Below are 20,092 nucleotides of genomic sequence, written 5' to 3'. Positions count from 1 at the left end.
GCAACTCGATTCACTTCTAATTTTTTGTCACTCGATTTTCCAAAATTTATGTGTTTTAATAATTAAAAGTAATGTATGTAGAGGGAAAAAAAAGTGCAAAAATCATTTCACAACTTGAAAAATCAAGTACTCAATTCATAATGGAAGAAAATTTTCAATCAGCCGGAAGCATAGCTTAGTTCATCAAGTATCATAATACAAATGTTTGAATTTTTTTTTTTAAGTTTTCAACCAATTGAATTATGTTAGCCGTGTTTCCGACACATTGAAAAATCTTTCTGTAATGAGATGGAAATGGAATATTATCAAGTACAATTAATTACTTAACTAAGTATTTTTTTTTTTTTTTTTGCAGTGGAATGGGCGTTATAATACAATAAAATCCCACTCATTTATAAAGAAAATTGAATAAATAAACAAATGGGCATATGATAGATAGATCCCACTCCCAAGTTCCACTCAATTACATGAGAGAATTGAAAATAAATAAATAATTGTAGGCGTTTAAGCATTTTGCAATTTAGTATAATAACAACATGACTTGTAAAAAGAAGCAGCGGTTTTGGGGATTTGGTAACGTCGATTCAGATTAAACAAAACCCAGCAGAATTAGAAAGCCACAAACACTCACAGAGAGAGAAGAGAGAGAGTCCTAGAGAGAGAGAGAGAGGCGAGAGAGGGGAGAGAGAGATTCGGAGAAGAGAGAGCTGTTTTCGCTGGGCTGAGAAGCCAAAGCAAAAGGCGGGTTTGTAACTGAAACACCCTCAGAGAGAGAGAGAGAGAGAGAGAGAGAGAGAGAGTATTAAAATTCAGTCGTTACAGAGAGAGAGAGTAAAAAAAGATAAAAGAAAAAGGAGGGAGAGCAGCAGAGCCACTAGCAATAATGGCCGCTTCCATAACCGTCCTGTCTGTTTAGCCTTTTTGCTCTCCTTCTGGGGGTCTCTTGTTTGTAAATGGTGTACGTTATCATGGTATTTCACCCATTACTGCCTCAGCATTGAAGACCCTGCTGTTTTGAGCTTTCCTTCTTCTTCTTCTTGATTTGTATCAGTACTGCAACTCCTCTGCTCTCTGCTCCTCCGCTGCCCTGAACGACCTCGTTTGAGCTCTTGAATGGCACACCTCGAGTGTGAATCCTCGATTTCTCGTGCGGAAACAGGTGGGTTTGTTTGCTTCGTAAGTTTAGCAGAGCTGAGTAAATTGGAAACGAAATGCAAACTGCTATAAATTTTGCAATTTTGGTTTCTGGGTTCTGAGCAAACACAGCAATGCAGTCACCGAAGGCTCTAAGTTGCTATAAAGTTTTAACCCTTAACCTGTTTTAATTTCTGGGTTTTCTTTTTTAGACCCATATATTTGTTTATTTATTTATTATTTTTCTTAATTTTTATGGGTGTACATTTTGTTTGATAGGTTTGAGAGGTGATGATCTGTATACAGAGCTATGGAAGTTGTGTGCAGGGCCTCTGGTGGATGTACCAAGGCCTGGAGATAAGGTCTTCTACTTTCCTCAAGGTCATATGGAACAAGTACAATCCTTTCTTCTATCCTTCTTGTTTTAATTGTTTCTCAATGGATCAAAATCTGTTATCTTTTTTGTTTAATTTGTTTTATTTTCTGGGTTTTTTTATTTTATATGTTTTCTGGTTTTTTGTAGCTGGAAGCATCAACAAATCAGGAACTGAACCAGCAAATCCCTCTCTTTAATCTTCCCTCAAAGATCCTTTGTAGTGTGGTCAATATTCGATTACTGGTATTGCGTTTCGGAATCTAGTTTTTCATGTAAATCCACGGTTTTGAGCGGTTTTTGTTGGTTTTCATTGAAATTGAAGTTTGTTTTTGCTTACAGGCAGAACAAGAAACAGATGAGGTTTATGCTCAAATCACTTTGCATCCAGAAGCAGATGTGAGAAACATGTTTTTTTTTTTGTTGTCTTATTGAATGTTTTGTTTCATCTTCCTCTGTTTGGTTGCGTAGAAGTAGGAGAAAAGAATATAAAGTCACTAATGTTATAGTCTTTTTAAATCAGTTGGGATATTATCTGAAAAACGAATAGGGGAGATTTCACATTTTTCTCAACCTTTTGCACAATTTTCGTAATAACTGAAGGTGTTTAGATAAGAAAATTTAAGTTCCAACTCTGAGAAAAGTGTGTAAGGTTCTCCGCTTTCTTTGTACTCATCTTCTTTCGGCTGGTATTACAGCAAAGTGAACCTACAAGTCCTGATCAATGCAAACCCGAAGCTCCAAAGCCAACGGTTCACTGGTTTTGCAAGATTTTGACAGCTTCCGATACAAGCACCCATGGAGGGTTCTCTGTCCTTCGAAAGCATGCCACCGAGTGCTTACCTCCGTTGGTATTTACTCTCGTTTACATACATTTTTGTTGTTTTTTTACTAGGCTAATGGTCAGTCAATGTTTTCTTTTCATATTTTCACATGTACTTGTATTTTTACTTCATTAGGACATGAACCAAGCAACTCCAACTCAGGAGTTAATCGCCAAAGATCTTCATGGGTATGAGTGGAAATTTAAGCACATCTTTAGAGGTATCCTCTCTGCAACTGAAAGCTTGGTTTGTGATGGAATATGAATGCGAATGTGGTTTTGTCTTTTACTGCTGAAAGAAACTAATTGAAAGAACTAATATTATTAGCCATGTCGAATGCTAGAAACTATCCTGTTTTTGTGTATGATTGATGGGCTTACTTCTCACTAATTTATGTTAGGTCAACCCCGGAGGCATTTACTTACCACAGGATGGAGTACATTCGTCACTTCAAAAAGATTGGTTGCTGGTGACGCCTTTGTGTTTTTGAGGTATTTGCGTTTGAGAGGTGTAATCATTCTTCGATCACAATTAATAGGAATGCATATTCATGGTAGCATGGATTTTTGTTAACAAGGACATGTTTGTAGGGGTGACAACGGGGAATTACGGGTTGGGGTTCGGCGTCTAGCTCGTCAACAGAGTCAGATGCCATCATCTGTGATATCAAGCACGAGCATGCATCTTGGAGTGCTTGCAACTGCTTCGCATGCTCTTATGACCAAAACACTGTTTGTTGTGTATTCCAAGCCAAGGTTTGGACAATGGTTTCATTTTGTCTGTAATTTAAGATTCTTCAATTAATTAGAAATCCTTTTATTCTGGAGCCTTTTCCCGTTTTCTCTCAGGACTAGCCAGTTCATTGTTTGCTTAAACAAATATCTGGAGGCCATTAACAATAAATTCTCGCTTGGGATGCGATTCAGGATGCGATTTGAGGGAGAAGAATCTCCTGAAAGAAGGTTCTCCGTGTCTGTAATGGATTTTTGGTCATTAATGTTTTCTTAACACTCAACTAGATTGTAAATTTCTACATATTTTAATTGCTCAGGTTCACAGGCACAATAGTTGAGGTTGGGGATTTATCTCCTCAGTGGTCGGAGTCTAAATGGCGATCGTTGAAGGTTAAGATAGATGCTAACAAGTAACAGATCAAATGCTGTTTTATTTGCTCCTGTTCATGTACTTATCTTTCACTGTATTTCTTGCAGGTTCAATGGGATGAACATGCTGCAGTTCAAAGGCCAGAGAGGGTTTCTCCTTGGGATATAGAACTTTTTGTAGCTTCTGCTCCTTTAAATCTTGCTCAACCAGTGGTAAAGAGTAAAAGGCCTCGGCCTGTAGAAATTGCTTCATCTGGTATGAAAAATAACCGCACTGGATTATTTACTTATTAAAAAAAAAATCTAAGTTCTGAATGTCTTCTCTTGTTTGCATAAATTGGATTGTAGAAGTTACCACCAATTCAGCTGCTTCAGCTTTTTGGTATCATAGCTCACCCCAGACCGCAGAGTTAAACCAATTAGGTGGTGTTCCGGAAGTCCAAAGCTCTAGTAGTCAGATTGTCTGGCCTATGAGGCAGAAAGAAAGCAATAGCAACAGTTACTCTAGTTCAAGGGTATGCTCAGATGGCATCTGGCCTTCTTCCCCGAACGTGAATGTTTCTTTGAGCCTTTTCCCAGACTCAAAGGAAAGCAACAAGAATGTAACTATGGGGTCTGTGCTCTCTAGCTTTGCCTCCCCAATTACCTCAAAGCCAAATAATGTCCCGATGCATGACCAGGTGGAAAAAGGGAAAAAATCTGGCACTTCAGGTTTTAGGTTGTTTGGTTGCAATTTGACAAACAACACTAAAACAACTTGTCCTCAAGAGATAGAGCCAGTGTTTAAAACAATGCCGTCTGGTGCCAAAGGACCTATTCCAGCTGATGCATTTGAATCCGATCAGATTCTGGATGTTTTGAAGCTGTCAAAAGAGCAGAAACAAGTCATCTTGGAGGCATCACCAAAAGAAACACAGGGCAAGCAAGGATTGACCCTTTCAACGAGAACTCGCACTAAGGTAAAATGTGGACTATTGCTGGTTCCGTTTTTATCACACCACTAGTTAAAAGAAGTTGTTCCTGACGAGCTATTTGTTTTGTCTACTGAGAAGGTGCAAATGCAAGGGGTTGCTGTTGGTCGTGCTGTGGACTTGACTGCATTGAAAGGCTACGATCATCTAATTGATGAGCTAGAGAAAATGTTTGAGATCAAAGGAGAGCTTCGTCCACAGAACAAATGGGCAGTTGTTTTCACTGATGATGAAAATGACATGATGCTTATGGGCGATGATCAATGGCCGTTAGTAACCTAAGATTCGGTCTACTGCACTATTTCATTTCATTGCAAAATGAACTGGGTTCTAACTACATTAAACTTTTTCCAAATGCAGAGACTTCTGTAAGCTGGTGAAGAAGATATTTATATATTCAAGCGACGAGGTGCAGAAGATGAACAGATTCAAGCTTCAGAGTTCATGTTTAGATTGTGAAGGGACGGTAAGCATGGATTCTGAGCGTAGATCAGAACATGATTAGTTCAAATTCCCTTTTTGCTTCTTGTGGTGGTGGTAGTTTTACTCATATTTTTAGAGCATGCTGTAGGAAAACAGAAGGGGGCTAGGTGGGATTTAGGGGTTTTGTTTTGGTGCTGGGTTAGCAAAGCAACTACTCTTAATCAGGACTAGAAAATGGAAATCTGTCAATACTTGGTCTGGGTTAGGATGAGTCGGCCTGTAAAAATACATAATATGTATGTTTGCCATTTGGTTTTCAATTTAGTCCTTTGGTTTTATTGTGTGGAAAGTCCTTTGGGAGAAACTTACCTACTGAAGAAGATGGTTTTTAAGCCAGTCATGCATTGTCAAGCGCTTTAATTTTACAGTGCAGTTGAACATTAACGTAACGAGTAAAAAAGGTGTTGGAAAAAGGAAAAAAAAAAGAAAGAAAAGGCTATGGCAAGGTGTGATGTGTGGAGCAAGTGGGGGGGAGGCAGCAACTTTTGGTCTAAGATGTCTGAAATGTGGAGGCAGGTGGTGTTTTCATGAAGATAGAGAGGAAAGTGGAAGTGGAGAAAGGGTGGAAAAAGAAGCATCAAAATGTGCAAAATCCATTTGACAAGGACATAGAAGATATGAGGGGATTAGCATCATTATTTTGTCTATGAAAATTTCCTTCACCAACTCTCTTTTCACTAAGAAATAAAGATACTAAAAGTTTGATTAACAACATTCACTCTTACGTTTGAGTTCTCGAGTTCAATTCTTCCCTCTCTGTCTATCACTTGTATTGAAAGTAAAAAGATGTGGGTTTTCCATGCATTTTCTCATTGCTTTCAGTTGCAGACATTTCCAGCTTAAGCTCAAACTCAAACAACTCCTCCAAGGAAAAATGATCTTATGAATTAAAAATGATAACATATATAGGAAAAGCAAGGTAAAATGCACCAAACAATAGTTTAAACTTCCACATATTTCAAGAAGGCTAGAAGACACCCTTTTGTCCACTACTTATATTGGTGGTTTTAAACTTTACATTAGTTGTTAGCTGTCGATGGGTGTGGATTCAAATTGTTAATGGACTTAGACTAGTGGCCTTAAAATTGAATCCGCACCCCTTGATGGCTGACTATCCTTATGCAAAATACTAATAAGCGCAAAACTTGTTCAACATTTTTCATGTAACATGGCATAGTGAGGGACATTTAATATCATAATATTTGTTGCTTTGTTGAATCAAACAAAATAATATTTGTTCTTTTGGTTCTTCCAAAGCTTGTTTCTATAAAAAATTTACGTGTTTTTGCTATACATGCTACACATAAGTTGGAAATGTTCTTTTATTAACGTGTTATATCGTCTAACTGTTAATTAAAACATTAATTGGTCATATGGATTCTTATTTGAATGCTTGATGTTGACGGAGATCAGCAATTTTCAAAAAATCAAAGTTAATTGTTTGTTTATTATAAATAAAAGAGTATATTGTACATGCCTTATTTTAGGGGAAATGGAGTTGGGGAAGATTGCGTGATAGCTCCAAATTTGTTTATATTATGTTTTAAAAATATAAATGAAGGGCAGATTCAATTGTCTTCACATAACATACAAAATTTTGTTACAATATTATTCAAGGCAGTTTCACAAAAGAGTACGTATGAAAGTCCAATAAATGTAATATATATAATTAGTCTGACCTATTCCCTTTGTTTAATTCCTTCTTTGCCCAATGTCTATGTCTACTAGATTCTCCTACAAATCATGTGCGTGTGTGTGTATGTTTACAAACGATATCGTTTAGCGAGTTAATTTGTTAAATGTTAAGAGAGGAGGATTTGTGAGGATCAAACTCGCACCAAAGTACATAAACATTATTATTTTCCGTCACTGCAATAAAGAGTTATATGTTGGAATAAGTGAAATATAACTAATAATAAAATATGTTAAGTCAATTAATTAAACCAATTTGTGGCCTCTTAATCTAAATTCGAATAATCCTCACCTGCAAGTTAAAGTTATTTAAAATATAGTCTTATAAAAACATAAAATACTATAGTTGGTCAACCACCTATGATGTCAAAAGTCATCCATTAGTGAGGTGAATGGCTTCTAGTGTTTACCAGATCTATGCTCACTTTTATCATGTTTACAAAGAGAATTTTTCTTTTATCTCTTATGTTTTTTATACAACGACATTCTGTATATATATTTGTTATACAGAGATGCATTTACACTAAAGTTCAGAGATTTGCGTTAATCATACATTAGTCATATGCCATAATAATTAGATTTTGAACTTGTTATTCATGAGATTTGAACCTAAGATCCCTTCCCTTTTTTTTTTAGCACAAATGATTGCGTTAGTATATTACATTGTTAAATGTTAGAGAGGAGGAAGATAGGTGGGGATTGAACCTGCTAAAAACCTCCCACTTCAAGTAAAAAAAAAAATTACTAAATCGTAATATTAAATAATAACGATGTTCAATTTTAGAACAGAACATTCGAATTTAGATACAAGAGCCTGACCTAGTAGCTTAACCACCAAAGGTAACTCGCATCTGCTACCTCCACAATTAAAATGCTCGTCATCTTAGTCTTAAAAGGGTCGGCCTAACTCAAAAGAATAAGCCCATGAATTTATGGGTTTTGTATGTTACTAAGCAGAAATGAACATTTTTAATAGTAATAGCCCAAAGCTAAGAAGCCCTTAAACGATTAATGGGTATGGGAGGCTTGTTTGTTTTCACCACCAAACTCTCTCCCACACAAAATGTTTAACGATTGATTTCCCGTTGAAACTATCATTGAGCTTCACTTTACTTTCTGAAACTGTTTTTGTCTCACTTCATCTCATAAAATTGCCATTTTCGTCTTGTTTAGTCTCAGTTCATCTCATTTTCGTCAATTCCATCAAATAAATGTTAAATTAAAGGATAGTATGGACATTTTATTTTTGACATCAATCTTTACCTCCAACTTGCATGCTAAAACAATCACAATTCAATTTTCGATAACTCTAGTTCAAACCCCCTTATGCCTCCTTGCGGATTGATGCTTAGCTGTATATGCAGTAGTTGGATTCAATGAGTGGCTTAAATTAGATTTTGAAAGACAACTCATTATTTGCTTTTAAACACACAACCCATTATTTGCTTTTGCCAACAGTTGCAATTACAGCTCCACACCAATCTGCAAGAAAGACATATGCGGTATAAATCAGAGTTATAAAAAATGGAATTGGAATTGTTTAGCAAACAAGTTGGAGGCAAAGAGTTGTGACAAAAATAAAATGTTCATACTACCCTTTAATTTAACGTTTATTTGACGGAATGGACGAAAATGGGGTGAACTGAAACTAAATAAGACGAAAATGACAATTTCATATGGCAAAGTGAGACAAAACTAGTTTCAAAGGGTAAACTGAGGTTAAATGATAGTTTCAGAAGATAAATCAATTAATAAGCCTTGAAAAAAAAAGGTTTTTGTTTCATGCGTTTTTTATTTTTTTTGCTTTCTACTCTTTACATAATTACACTTCAATCATTATCACCCTTAGTTTCTTACTTACTGGAGTTTCGCTATGATTAGGGGTTTAGCGAGTTTTTAGCATTTTTGCCAAACAAGACAAAGTAGCAAATTATATCAACATCGATTATACTAATCTAATTTATGGATCGGGATTTATGATACAATATATTTCAATTACTTTCACTTAACCTAATTAAGACTTTTACGAGCATTTCACAATCATGACGTTTTGCTATTTAGCTGTAACGTGGACACAATGAGAAACTCAGTGTACATCCTCGTTACATGCTTCCCATGTGCGTAGGGAAATAAGTATTATTGAAGTTAATGGATTGCAATTAGGCCTATACTATATGGATTTGGATTCTCGCCGGATTCCCTTCGTGGGAATTCTAGGGATCAACGTACGTGGATTGTTGATAAAAAATCGTGCGGTTGCAATTTTATCTTTTTATATTTTTCACTCAAAATGAGATTACTTTACTTTTAAAAATATAAAAAGTATTTAATTGGAGCTGTACTATTTTTGCTCAACGGTCCACAGATCCCCGAGAAGGGGATACGGTGAGGATCCAAATCCTCTACTATATAGTCATAGGAGAGATAAAACAAGGACTTTGATCTCCCTTTTATGATATCACAAATCTGCTTTTGTGCAAAGCTAATCCTTTGATTACGAAAATGACTTGCTTTCTGCTTTTCGCCTTGACTTTTGATCCTGGATGACAATTGACAAGTAGCAACTCTACCACGCCATGTACAACGCTGATGGTTAGCCACACGATTACTCCTAATACCACCATCCAAGTATCCATGACTTGGATGAAGCTTGAGTGAAACTAAGTGGAGGTCTAAAGCGACTGATGTTAAAAAATCAATGAATAAGTTGAAGTTATACGTAAACATTACTTCTTGCACTATGTCACACAATGCCCATGATTGCTCCCAAATCAACTAAGATTTCGTATAGTATTATTGACTTTCATTTCATTAGAGTTGATAAAAAAAGTTCCTGTTATATGAGGCTTGGATTCTTAGGTGCATCTTTGCTACTAATCCTTAGTCAATGGCAAGGCAAGTCAATGGACTGTGATTAACCAGTACCCTAATCAAGAACTCGGTAATCTTGAGACAAATAACATTCTCATTAAATGTGAATTTGTACATAAGAGTTTCCTCAATAACAAATTTTTCTTTGGGTGCAATCAATAGTATGTCTCTATCGGTCTATCATTCATCTTTCTTAATCACGTGATGAAAGAGACAGAAAAAATAGCACGTCCGACCAGTTGAGTGACATAATTCCCTTTAATATTTTACATGTATGGTCAATGTGGAGGCAGGTTTTGTTAGTCCTTCGAAAGCCAGCTGGTGTCTTCTTCTTAGTGCCAACCCTTCAAAATCCAACTCTTTAGCACTATATTGGTTGAATGTGTTTTCTCATGCTTCGAAGCTTTAGACTTACAAGACTATATGCAGTTGCCTTGAGAAAGTGGGAAGGTTTTTAGGGTTTAGTGGCACAGAGAAGATGACTTTTGGTTGCAACTTTGATTGACGTAAGTTGCTAAAGTCCAAAGAAAGGCTCAGTAGGACTTCCGAAAAGGGTTTTATTCTCCATCACAGGTTGGCATCCTATGCTTTCATGACTCCAGTTCCAATCTGGTATACTCCTGTGCACCAAATGCTACCTTGGGGCTTTGAAATTGGTACAGAATATCTAACTTCCTATGCTTTTTGCAAGAAGCCCCATTTGATTGGCATAGTACACTGGACTACCTCTGTGATCCTCTTCCGACCTTAGTGCCCCCGAGCTTAAGGATGGGAAATCCGGGGCTTTTGGTTTGTGTGAAAGAAAAATTGAAGCACTTGATTTGTGTAAGGTGGGCCAGTAACATGAGTTAACGGGGATAGTCAGATTCAATTTGAACGGTCTGTATTGCCTGGTCCTTCGGCTCTGGACAGTAAGATCCGGAGTGGATCTCTATCCCAATGTACAGTGAAGCCATTGTCAATTTTTTATTTTTATGGTGGTAAAAGTCATTGTCAAATTGCTTGTTATGGTGTTCCCAATTACAGAGGAGATAGGATAAAGTGGATGTCTTTGTATTATTATCATGAGAAATGTTAAGATCAATAGCGTAAGTGTGCAGGATTGATCTTCATCGTTTATGCTTTGCTTTTAATATTCAAGAGGAATACTATGATTAGTCGCAAACACACATTGAACGGAATCCTGCTTTGCTTTTAGTATTATCCAACAGGAATTGCTAAAACAATCGCTCTGTGTAAGACTAATTTTGCCCGATCTTGCTTTGTGAGCTCAATTAGCAATGTAGCATGAATGCTTAGGATTAGTTGAGAACACGTGCAAAACTGATATGGCCTTTCTTACTTTGTGAGTTCAATTAGCATAATGGTTAGGAACAGTCACAAATTGATACAATCATTTCCACTTTGTCAGTCCAATAAACATAAACGATTAAAATCAACCCACACGTTACACGCGATTGATCCCAACATTTTTTTTATCCCCAACAGTAATTCTAATTAAAAACAAAAAGTGGGTTCAATAACCATCTGTGGGGATTTCCTGTCAAGCAGCAATAATACGAGCTTAGCAAACATAGCAACCCTCAATTAAAAGATATAAGTGACTTTTGCCTTTTATTTTCCTCTGGGGACTTTCCTTTCTCTCTTTCTCCTCCTCCTTTGTCTCCTCCCTTTTCACACTCAAAAAACTCTTACAGCAATGGGGCTGGGATCTGATGAGGCAGAGCCACCACAGCTGCCCTTATTTTCTGCCCCACCATTTCACTCCCACGAGCCATCAGGGACCCTAACCCCACCCCACAACACCTCAGTCTCTGTTCCATTCCGCTGGGAAGAACAGCCCGGGAAGCCAAGGCCCTGCACTGCCCTGGCCACCCTTCAAAACCCCACTGACTTTTCCCAAAAGTGCTTAGAGCTCCCTCCGAGGCTGCTTTTGGAAGCCAAACAGCTTTCTCCCACCACAGTGTTGGAGGGTCCTTATGTCGGCAGGCCAAAGTTTCAGTCTTCCTCATTCAGGATGGAGTGTTATGGCGGTTTTAGCCCCGAGCGAGGAGGGGGGCTTGGTGCTCTGGTTCTGAGCAGGAAAGGGAAGGAGAGAGGGTGGTTTGACTCATGGGGGAGGAGGGTGATGAAGGGAAAAAGAGACGTTGGTGGGGCTAGTTATGTCTTTCCATCTTCTGTGGACGGTGAGATTGACGGTGGTGGCAGTGTGGGAGGAGAGAGTGGGAGGATGAAGGTGAAGAAGAAGGTGCCAAGGATTACAAGGGTTGGGAGCTTTTCTAGTCTCTCTCATGCCAAACCTCACTTCTGGGTAAATAATTTCTTTCATTTATCTCATCTTTTGGCTTTTAATTTTAAATGGATTTTTATATATTATGGCACGTTCACATATCATTAAAATTTTGTCGGCGCATTCACCCTTGCACCTGATGTCCTGAGTTCCATTCCACCTTTCTTTAGTATCGCTTGTATAAAATTTGACCGAGAAAGTATGAACTCTAGATGGTTTTAATGTCATTGAGAAACTGGTCCAAAGCATTGGAAGGGTGTGACAGGTTCCCCTCTTCTGCAGGCGAATTGATCTAAGGTCTTTGCTAGAGAAAGAAAGGGGTTCTTTTAGTATGCACCGGTATATAGTATGCACATACACACCGGGATCTCTGGTCGTTAGAATCTTGGCCGCATATCCAACCCTCTATTCATCCGGTGCATGCCATATTCATCTGGTATATAGCATGCCATAACGCCATACTATATGTACCCAACTAAGCAGGTCTCTAAGTAGGGCAAGATAGATTGGGGTTTGTAGGGTAGGCAGAGGAATGGAATGGGAGTGTGAGAACATGTTATGCTGCTGGTTTGGCCAAGGCCACGAGTGTAACGACTTAAGGAAAAGTCGTTATGGCCCATTTTAAGATGCTTTTGGAAGAAGCACTTTTGATTGTAAGCATTTTAGCTAGAAGCATTTGGAATTGCTTTTTGGAGAAGCATTTTCAAATGCTTATTCAATCTTTGCAATTGTCATTTCTAATCTTTTTCCGCCATGTGCAAGCGTTTTCAAGCATTCTAAAAGCAGTTCCAACCAGACATTTAGATTTTCGCTTGGGAACATTGAAGTTATTTGTAATTGAAGTAAAACTTACTTCAATGTTTGCAGGCGACAGTCAAACAGAGCTTGAAGCAGGCAGTTCCATGGAAGAATAGAAAATTCAAGAAAGATGGGTTTGTTATATGATTTAGGCTTGTCTCTGTGTACCTGTGGAGTGCATCCAAATCAGTTTACTGTCAACTTCTCTAGTCCTGTAATATTATATGTCAATGGAAAATGACCTTTTCTTCTCCATACTCAAGCTAAAGACTTCAGAAACACCGCCGCCGGCGGTGCTGAAAACTGGGATGGTCCCGAATTGTGGGTGACTTTGTTATGGGTTAGGCCTTAGGGTCAGTCCCCATAGGGACATGTAAAGTGTAAAATGAATTTGTAATGTGTTTGCGTAAAATTTAGCCCTAATTTGATGTGCTTTATCCTGTCAACAATTTCAGTACATTTTGCCTAATTTGATGTTAATCGCTGCCGTGTGAGCCTCCGTGTCTGTGCATTAACACCGAAATGAGACGGAAATGACCCAAATACTTAACAGATTAGAACTCAGTGACCAAATTGGCCAAATCGAAAACCCGAGCAAAACATGGGGATCAGAAACGCATTCAAACCTGTAAATTATGTTTATCGGAAAAAACGAAAGTTTATACAAGACGATGGAAAGAAATTTGAATTCATATGAAGAATAAAACAGCAGCGGACACTTGTGTCCAACATGCATTCATTAAGCTTCAAATTAGGCTTCAATCTAACAAGAACTGCATTGATTAGGCTTCAAATTAAGCTTCGGCTAGTTAAAGTTAACGCGACAGGAAACCAATCATCTGCTTGTAACAAAAAGGATAATATTCAACATGCAGCATCACTGTCTCCATACAAGTTTGTCATGCTTATTTCAATGCTCAAGAAAATGGAAAAATGACACAGGGAAATCGTTCGAATTTTGTTGCCTGTACCGATAAATCATATCACCGCTATTTTTTACCTGTCATACCTGCAACCACCTGCAAAAAATACCCGGGCAATTCAGAAAAGGAGTGATAGTAAACAAACAGGTTAGAACATGTCAAAATGTTGTGAGGGTATCAAATCAGTCAATGTATGTAAGGGACAGGGAAAGTTGAGAGGATCTGATTATTTTATGTTCTTGTTTTCCTATCCTTTCCAAGTTACATGCTCATTGCAGTGTAAGGGCACCAAACCATGTAGACCTATTTAAAGGGAGAGAAAGCAAGTTGTGAGGGTCCATAAGCATTCCATGAAGACCACCATTCTAACTATAAGATGAAGTACACCGTGTTCGATAGGTTCCTTAAAGCAGCTCAGTAGTGATAAGATCTAAGTTGAACACCATCATAGTATCAATGCTAGATCTTTTGAGCAGTCACTTTATCCAAGTTAAATTATGTTCTAATCTGGAAAATCATGAATCGGCCGTGAACATTTCACTACGAGCAAAACAACATACCAAGTACTCCGATGGTGTAAAGTGCATAATTAGGTGGTACGAATGAAAGTTCAAATTAACATGTGATTTAACACTCACATCACTTAAAGCAGGCTGGGGGACTTGCTTAGAAGCTTCAAAGGAATCTAGAATTGGCCTTACTACAGCGGGAAGGAAGAGTCCTGAAATTCAATCCACAATAACAAGTCAGTTGAAGATGAAAATAACCCCGACAGGAATGCCCTTGAAACCTTAACAGATACTGACTAGATGATTCTTAGAATGCTTGATTTATTAACTTGAAAACATTAGGAGCCAAATTTGGCCCGAATCTAATATAGCAAAATGGAACATAGTTTCTCACGAGCGATCACATCTCGTAATACAATTTCTATAGGGATAATTTTGCAATTGGAAAATGCAATTCTAATTCATTAAGAACTAATTATTTTTCTGAGAACGTAAAACTAAAAAAATATATTGCAGTTCAATACGATTAACAAAATGAGTATCCCAACCGTTCCGGCAATGCTTTTCCAGCCATGGAAGCATATGGTTACTCTACTAAGCTCAAGCAAGAACCAAGCCCTAGAATTTTTCTCCGATAAATGAATGCAAACACAAACAGCTCCAAAACATGGAATTCTTAAACTTGTAAATTGTAAGAGATCACGAGATATCGAAATTCAGCCAAAAGATTCAAACTTTGCCTTGGAACATGCATGCAAATTCCTCCTTTAAAGTATGCAATACTTCACACTTCAAAGGGAAGGAAACCAAGACTTCCTTGGCATCAAACGGCTCTAAATTACACCTTCATTGCTCCAACATTCAAAAGAAAACGCATTGGCAACTGCCCATCATCTAATTTGAGAAGAAAACCCCCTCAAATCGGTAACTTTGAACACGAAACCAAAACTCAATTTATAAAAATTGAAATCAGTGCTCCAATTCTAGGCATTTGAATCCCATCAATTCGATCCTAAATTTAACTAGAGGGAGAGAGAGAGTACCAACGCCGGCGATGAGGCAAGAAGCTGCGACGACAGGCTCCTGAGCGACGAACATCCTGAGCTTCTCCATCACTGCCATCTCTCTGGTGTGTGTAATTCCGAGTTTGTGCGTGTGAGTGATCCTCTTCGTCGTCTGACCTACGACCTAGAAAGCTGCAAGGAAATGGAAGGAACCAGAAACGGATCTGCTTCGCAAGAAGACCCGGGTGAAGGGACGGGTCATTAACGAATCGGGTTCGGAACTTAATTTTGGGCTCAAAGTTGGGCTTCTTATTAATCCAGTCCTAACTATTATGGTCCATTTGCTTCCTTGATTTTGGTTCCAATAGAGAGACCCAAGTTTATATTTGGGTTATTTTCTCTTCAACTCATGGGCAAAATGGAAATATTTATTAATAATCACATTTTCGGGCTCAGATGGACGTGTGTCTACTTTTTCCACGAAATATATTTTTAGCCTTTGTCTATTTTTTTTGTCAAACGATAAGTTTTGTTAAATTAAATATTAAATTACCTAAGGACGGACTTTGAACTCACGTCTTCATGTAAGGACTCAACATCTTTCCACCACTATGATAAAAGGCCACTTGCATTTTTAACTCCCTCCTTGACACAGTTTGACGCACAGTAAACCATATCGCCTTCAAATTGTAGAAATAATTGTATTCAAATTGAAAGACTTCTTTGCAGTTAGACGTCCGCTCAAATATGGTATTCTTCTTCATGAGCTAAAAAAGAGGGTAAACACCACCCACTGAAGAATCTTTAATGCATAACACTATCTTATGTCAAAGTGAGTTCTCTCTTGAGTTTGAGGATCATGATGTGTTAATATATTATCAACGTGATATAATAAGAGTAAATCATAAGGTTGAGTGAGTATTAGCGTTATAAGTGGATAAACGTATTATAACATGAATAAATTAAGTAGGACAACACTAATGTGACAATAACACCGATTGATTCCTCTCTCTCTCATCGATGGCAAATAACTCTTCATTCAGCAGGACAGGAAAGTCGTCTCTTCAAAATTTCCAACCGTGATGCCATATTCTGAAGCTACACAAAAGTATCATAAATCATCATACCATCAAAGTCAAAACACACAAAATTTAAACACCAAACTGGCTTTCAAGGTCTTGATATAGTTACATAGGAAAACAAAAGGAAAAGGAAGCAAGACTCGTTATAATTTACAAACATAAGGTGGAAGAATAACAACCAAATTTATGCAAAATCTCATCCGTCCTCGCAGTATTTATACACGTACATCGGGGTATATTTACACACGAAAACTACGAATAACCTGCACGAAATACACAGAAAAATAAGAAACTAACCCAAAATACCTATTCCCTTTTAAACAATCATTACAAGAAGCATGAATTGGTCAGAACTCAGAACTACTACACAGCCTAGAAATGGGGTAACATCCAACCCACAGTCCATCCCAGGAGCAACCCAGCACCAACAAGACCGAACCCCAATGCAAAAGCAACAGCATATGTTGTAATGTCGTGTCTGGGTTCGGCCCTCCTTCCTCTTTTACCCTTGGCACCCTTACGCTGGCTCCTCCGCAGTTTCTTGCCTTTGGATGGCATCCATGGAAGTCCCTCCGGGAAAACAGTGGTGCTTGGACGCTGGTCATTGTTTTTGATACGGAGATAAAGGCTTTCCAGCTGCAGCAATCGGAACCACTGCTTATAGGCAAAGAGTTCAGAGGCTTGTCTGAAGAAGAGCTTAAAGATGTGCTCCTTCTCGGCATAAGCTTGCTTTGCTGCCTTCTCAGCTTCCCTTGCACGTGTTTGAGAATGGCAAAGAGCCTCCATTAGCTGAGCTTTTGTAGGCTCACCCTCAGAAGGTTGTTGAATCTCCATGACGTCTCTGCACGTAGTAATACAACTGATCTCAGATTGCTAGTCCCAAATTTTTTTTTTAGATGGAGTACAATCTAAAAATCTGAAAGAATTTGTAAATACACAAGGATCTGAAATGTCAATCTAACATGTAATAAACACCTGAATGACTTGTCGGAGTGCCCTTCTCCGGGTGCTTCTCCCTTTCCAGATTCTGGATAGCCATGTGCAGGAGTAGTCATATTGGAAAGATCATTCGCTTGGGCCTTCGCATCTAAAGATGTCCCCAACATCACATTCGGGTCGGAACATCCAATATCAGCATATGGATGTCTCTTAAGATACATTTTCTGAGGTGGGGGGAGGTCGCAGTTCTCAATATGGTTAAGCGACTTCTGAGCAACCAAGGAAGCCAATTCATCTCTATCCGTTGTCCGCCACCAAGGTTCAGCCCTCCCACCTCCAAGCCAAGGATAGTCACAACAAAATTCCTTGGGTTTCTTGGAAACTGGGCAATCAATGGTATCCATCCCCATTATTTCACATTTTTCCTTCATTTCGTATTGGATAAGTTCCTGCATGTTTTCACAAAATTTGGCGCTTACATCTTGCTTTTGGACTTTGTAGTCTGTCTTCGTACAAACAGCGGAGATACTATCCGCATCAGTGAATTCTGCTTTTTGCTGGTGGACCTCGCTAGTGTTGGGTGTTGATTTCACGAACCCAGCTCTCAGTGTTTCCATGTCAGCCTCCAATGCATTTAACTGTTCGTATGTAAAATCCTTTTGGTACCCATAGCTAGGTTGCAGCCACCATCTTGTATCGGAGGGTCGACTAGAATATGGATTCCGGTTGATAGGCATGAAACCAGCGGCAGGATGATCTGGCCCTTCTGCACCAGTTGCAGGCCCAGCATCAACCTGCCTAGTTGTCGAAGACGAGGATTGGCAGCAGGCTAACTTGGGAGCTCTTTTGGCATCCTCTTGGACGAAACAACGATTAGCTGCTCTCTGCCACACAGCCCTTGCTTCTGCTGCTGCCATCAACTTGCTATTCTTATGCACATTTTACCTTGTAAAAGGCTACACATTGTTAACAAAAAAAAAGAAGAAAAGATCAGAAATTTAATCCAACAGAAAGGGTCGTACTATTTCACTACCGAAATCCCACTAAAGAAACAACAACAGAAAAACAAAACAATTATTCATTAGAAGAATCCAAGATAGGTTCTAAAATTAAAATCAAGACGATGGTAACTCTTCAACATATTTGACAAGTTCACAGTTCATTTGGAGAGTCAGTCGAAGTTATGTAATGGGACACCGGATATCCCGATTTCACACACTAGAAGTAGCCGAAATCCTTCATTACCCGAAAAACTATAAGATACAAACCAGATTTTAAAGCTTGCTATACTTCATATCATGATCGGGCGGGTTTTGCAACCATTGTCAACCCAGCCAATTTGACTGGTGACAAGTTCTTCCATAAAAAAGGATCTTGATTCAAAACCCGAATCTCCTTACAATTCACACAACTGCGATCGATGTGGAAATTCCTAGATTCCAACTCCACAACCTACTCCCCTTTATATCAAGCTCGCTGCGTGCGCGCTTGACTTTATGAGAATCCCACTCGAGGAGAATCAAAAACCCCAATCACCATCATTCCTTTTCTTTAACTCCAATGAAAAAACAAATCTTAATCCGCATCGCTCAAAACAAATACAAAAAAGAAGTTCAAACGAATCAAAACACCAACACAATCAGAAGAAGAACAAAAACCAATGGATAACACAATTAGCAACTGCACAAAAATCCGAAACCACGAAAAAATTAGAAAGCTTTAACAACATTATACCAATTAAGATGTTGAAGAGCCATTACCTCCGCTGGATGAGTAAAAGCAAAAGACCAAACCCTCAAACATTCATTCAACCGTCCGTAATCCAACCCTTGTTTTCTTTCTATAAGCAACCCCAATGCAAAATGCCAAAGGGTTCTGAATGACCTTACTAACCATTAAACAGCCAGCATATAATATCTCTTGTTAATTTATGAGACGAACCCAGATTAGCAAACATGATGAAAAACAAAACCCAACAAAAAAATCCATAAAAAACTTTGAAACAAAAGCACCCAGCAATTCAATTCCATCAAACGGGAAGAAGCAGAAAAACAGAGAAGCAGAACAAACCTCTGAGGTAAATGAAAAAGTGGGAACTCGTTAGACTTGGATCTAAACCATTCAACGAAACGAACCGTTTTGCGGTTGCAAAGACGGAAATTCAGACAAGGAATCTAAGAGGAAGCGAGAAGATGTCAGAGAAGAGCTTTCGTTTTTCGGTTATCACTTTCCTGCATTTATGTCGTCGGTTTGCAGTTCTGCACAGCCCGATTCAGCAACCAAATATTGTACTGCCCCTCGAGACTCCTACGACGCCGTATTGGCGTTACCAGCATAGTCTTTGTCGTGTGGGGGGCCCATGTTTCATAATTTGGGTTTGAAATTAAATACCGATATATGATATCCACTCGAAGATGTAAAATTGCAGTCGGTTGGTGGATTCGTGACACGTGGCGGTAATGGGAGATCCAAGGGTACAAGATGGGTCCACATATTACATAGGATAGGATTGTACCCTTTGGAGTGTTATTTTTTAGTCTTTTTAGAGGGAAAACTGTCGCGGGGCAAGGCAAATGGGGAAAAAGGTTTTTTTCGGATCTATTTTGTGAGGATTTTAAGAATTCTCACGTTTAACCGTTTATTGTACATCATGTTGTCAATTTTCATCAGATATCATTTGTATTTAATTTTAAATAAAAATTAAATAATTTCTAACCTCACAATGCACGATGAATAATTAAAATGTGAGAATCTCAAGAATTCCCACAATTTAGATTTGGATGAAATCCAAATCGGAATTGAATTCTCTCCGAGGCAATACCTCGGGATCCTCCTGACCGGACAACACAGGTCGTTGGATTTTGATCCAACGGGTACAATTATTATAACTTTTAGAGGAAGCCCTTGTTTGTAGCCGTTTGATCAAAATTCAACAGCTCATGTTATCTGGTCAGAAGGATCCTGAGGCATTGCCTCGGAGAGGATCCAATTCCATCCAAATCCCGAACATGAGTGGGTTGGCAGAAATTTTTTAAAGTAATCAATATTCAAGCAATTATTCAATGTATCATAAAATAAATAGAAATATATTATAAT

The 20,092-nt window shown here is 38.4% G+C and overlaps 4 protein-coding genes across 6 annotated transcripts; 2 read left to right on the top strand and 2 right to left on the bottom strand.

Annotated features, from left to right (window-relative positions):
* Positions 1-461: 461 nt before the first annotated feature.
* LOC137720479 (auxin response factor 18) lies at positions 462-5,313 on the top strand. 2 transcript variants are annotated; one of them, XM_068459553.1, is made up of 14 exons: positions 462-1,159; positions 1,414-1,515; positions 1,658-1,753; positions 1,850-1,906; positions 2,206-2,358; positions 2,467-2,551; positions 2,732-2,822; positions 2,922-3,086; positions 3,180-3,293; positions 3,383-3,455; positions 3,543-3,690; positions 3,783-4,393; positions 4,487-4,674; positions 4,766-5,313. In XM_068459553.1, the coding sequence occupies exons 2-14, from the start codon at positions 1,426-1,428 to the stop codon at positions 4,908-4,910; spliced, it is 2,016 nt and encodes a 671-aa protein (XP_068315654.1). In that variant the 5' UTR covers positions 462-1,159; positions 1,414-1,425; the 3' UTR covers positions 4,911-5,313. The 2 variants fall into 2 exon arrangements, with proteins under 2 accessions (XP_068315654.1, XP_068315653.1); XM_068459552.1 differs by having other exon boundaries at positions 1,414-1,529.
* Positions 5,314-11,033: 5,720 nt separating this feature from the next.
* On the top strand, positions 11,034-12,826 carry LOC137720112 (uncharacterized protein At4g00950). Its single transcript, XM_068459123.1, has 2 exons — positions 11,034-11,762; positions 12,609-12,826. Exons 1-2 carry the CDS (start codon positions 11,151-11,153, stop codon positions 12,684-12,686), a joined length of 690 nt encoding a protein of 229 aa, XP_068315224.1. The 5' UTR covers positions 11,034-11,150; the 3' UTR covers positions 12,687-12,826.
* Positions 12,827-13,367: 541 nt separating this feature from the next.
* Positions 13,368-15,193, bottom strand: LOC137720113 (uncharacterized). Its single transcript, XM_068459124.1, has 3 exons — positions 15,015-15,193; positions 14,101-14,183; positions 13,368-13,558 (listed from the first exon to the last, which is right to left on the bottom strand). Exons 1-3 carry the CDS (start codon positions 15,091-15,093, stop codon positions 13,529-13,531), a joined length of 192 nt encoding a protein of 63 aa, XP_068315225.1. The 5' UTR covers positions 15,094-15,193; the 3' UTR covers positions 13,368-13,528.
* A 994-nt stretch (positions 15,194-16,187) lies between these two features.
* On the bottom strand, positions 16,188-19,268 carry LOC137720495 (uncharacterized). Of its 2 annotated transcripts, none has more exons than XM_068459570.1 (3): positions 19,067-19,268; positions 17,033-17,952; positions 16,188-16,898 (listed from the first exon to the last, which is right to left on the bottom strand). In XM_068459570.1, the coding sequence occupies exons 2-3, from the start codon at positions 17,911-17,913 to the stop codon at positions 16,430-16,432; spliced, it is 1,350 nt and encodes a 449-aa protein (XP_068315671.1). In that variant the 5' UTR covers positions 17,914-17,952; positions 19,067-19,268; the 3' UTR covers positions 16,188-16,429. The 2 variants fall into 2 exon arrangements, with proteins under 2 accessions (XP_068315671.1, XP_068315672.1); XM_068459571.1 differs by lacking the exon at positions 19,067-19,268 and adding an exon at positions 18,757-19,018.
* Positions 19,269-20,092: the final 824 nt, after the last annotated feature.

This window comes from Pyrus communis, chromosome 16 (genome assembly GCF_963583255.1).
Source record: "Pyrus communis chromosome 16, drPyrComm1.1, whole genome shotgun sequence".
NCBI lineage: Eukaryota > Viridiplantae > Streptophyta > Magnoliopsida > Rosales > Rosaceae > Pyrus > Pyrus communis.
The sequence above is the reverse complement of the archived record's forward strand: the minus strand, read 5'-3'. Positions and strand labels throughout refer to the sequence as shown.

What these genes read in the sequence shown, in the direction of transcription:
- LOC137720479 (XM_068459552.1), top strand. Translation starts at nt 1,114, where the DNA reads ATGGCACACCTCGAGTGTGAATCCTCGATTTCTCGTGCGGAAACAG. An exon ending in CTTTGCATCCAGAAGCAGAT is followed by an intron (nt 1,907 to 2,205) that starts GTGAGAAACATG and finishes CTGGTATTACAG; the next exon opens with CAAAGTGAACCTACAAGTCC. An exon ending in ATGGGCGATGATCAATGGCC is followed by an intron (nt 4,675 to 4,765) that starts GTTAGTAACCTA and finishes TTCCAAATGCAG; the next exon opens with AGACTTCTGTAAGCTGGTGA.
- LOC137720112 (XM_068459123.1), top strand. Translation starts at nt 11,151, where the DNA reads ATGGGGCTGGGATCTGATGAGGCAGAGCCACCACAGCTGCCCTTATTT. An exon ending in ATGCCAAACCTCACTTCTGG is followed by an intron (nt 11,763 to 12,608) that starts GTAAATAATTTC and finishes CAATGTTTGCAG; the next exon opens with GCGACAGTCAAACAGAGCTT.
- LOC137720113 (XM_068459124.1), bottom strand. Translation starts at nt 15,093, where the DNA reads ATGGCAGTGATGGAGAAGCTCAGGATGTTCGTCGCTCAGGAGCCTGTC. An exon ending in TTGCCTCATCGCCGGCGTTG is followed by an intron (nt 14,184 to 15,014) that starts GTACTCTCTCTC and finishes ATTGAATTTCAG; the next exon opens with GACTCTTCCTTCCCGCTGTA. An exon ending in CCCAGCCTGCTTTAAGTGAT is followed by an intron (nt 13,559 to 14,100) that starts GTGAGTGTTAAA and finishes TATTTTTTGCAG; the next exon opens with GTGGTTGCAGGTATGACAGG.
- LOC137720495 (XM_068459570.1), bottom strand. Translation starts at nt 17,913, where the DNA reads ATGGCAGCAGCAGAAGCAAGGGCTGTGTGGCAGAGAGCAGCTAATCGT. An exon ending in CACTCCGACAAGTCATTCAG is followed by an intron (nt 16,899 to 17,032) that starts GTGTTTATTACA and finishes TACTACGTGCAG; the next exon opens with AGACGTCATGGAGATTCAAC.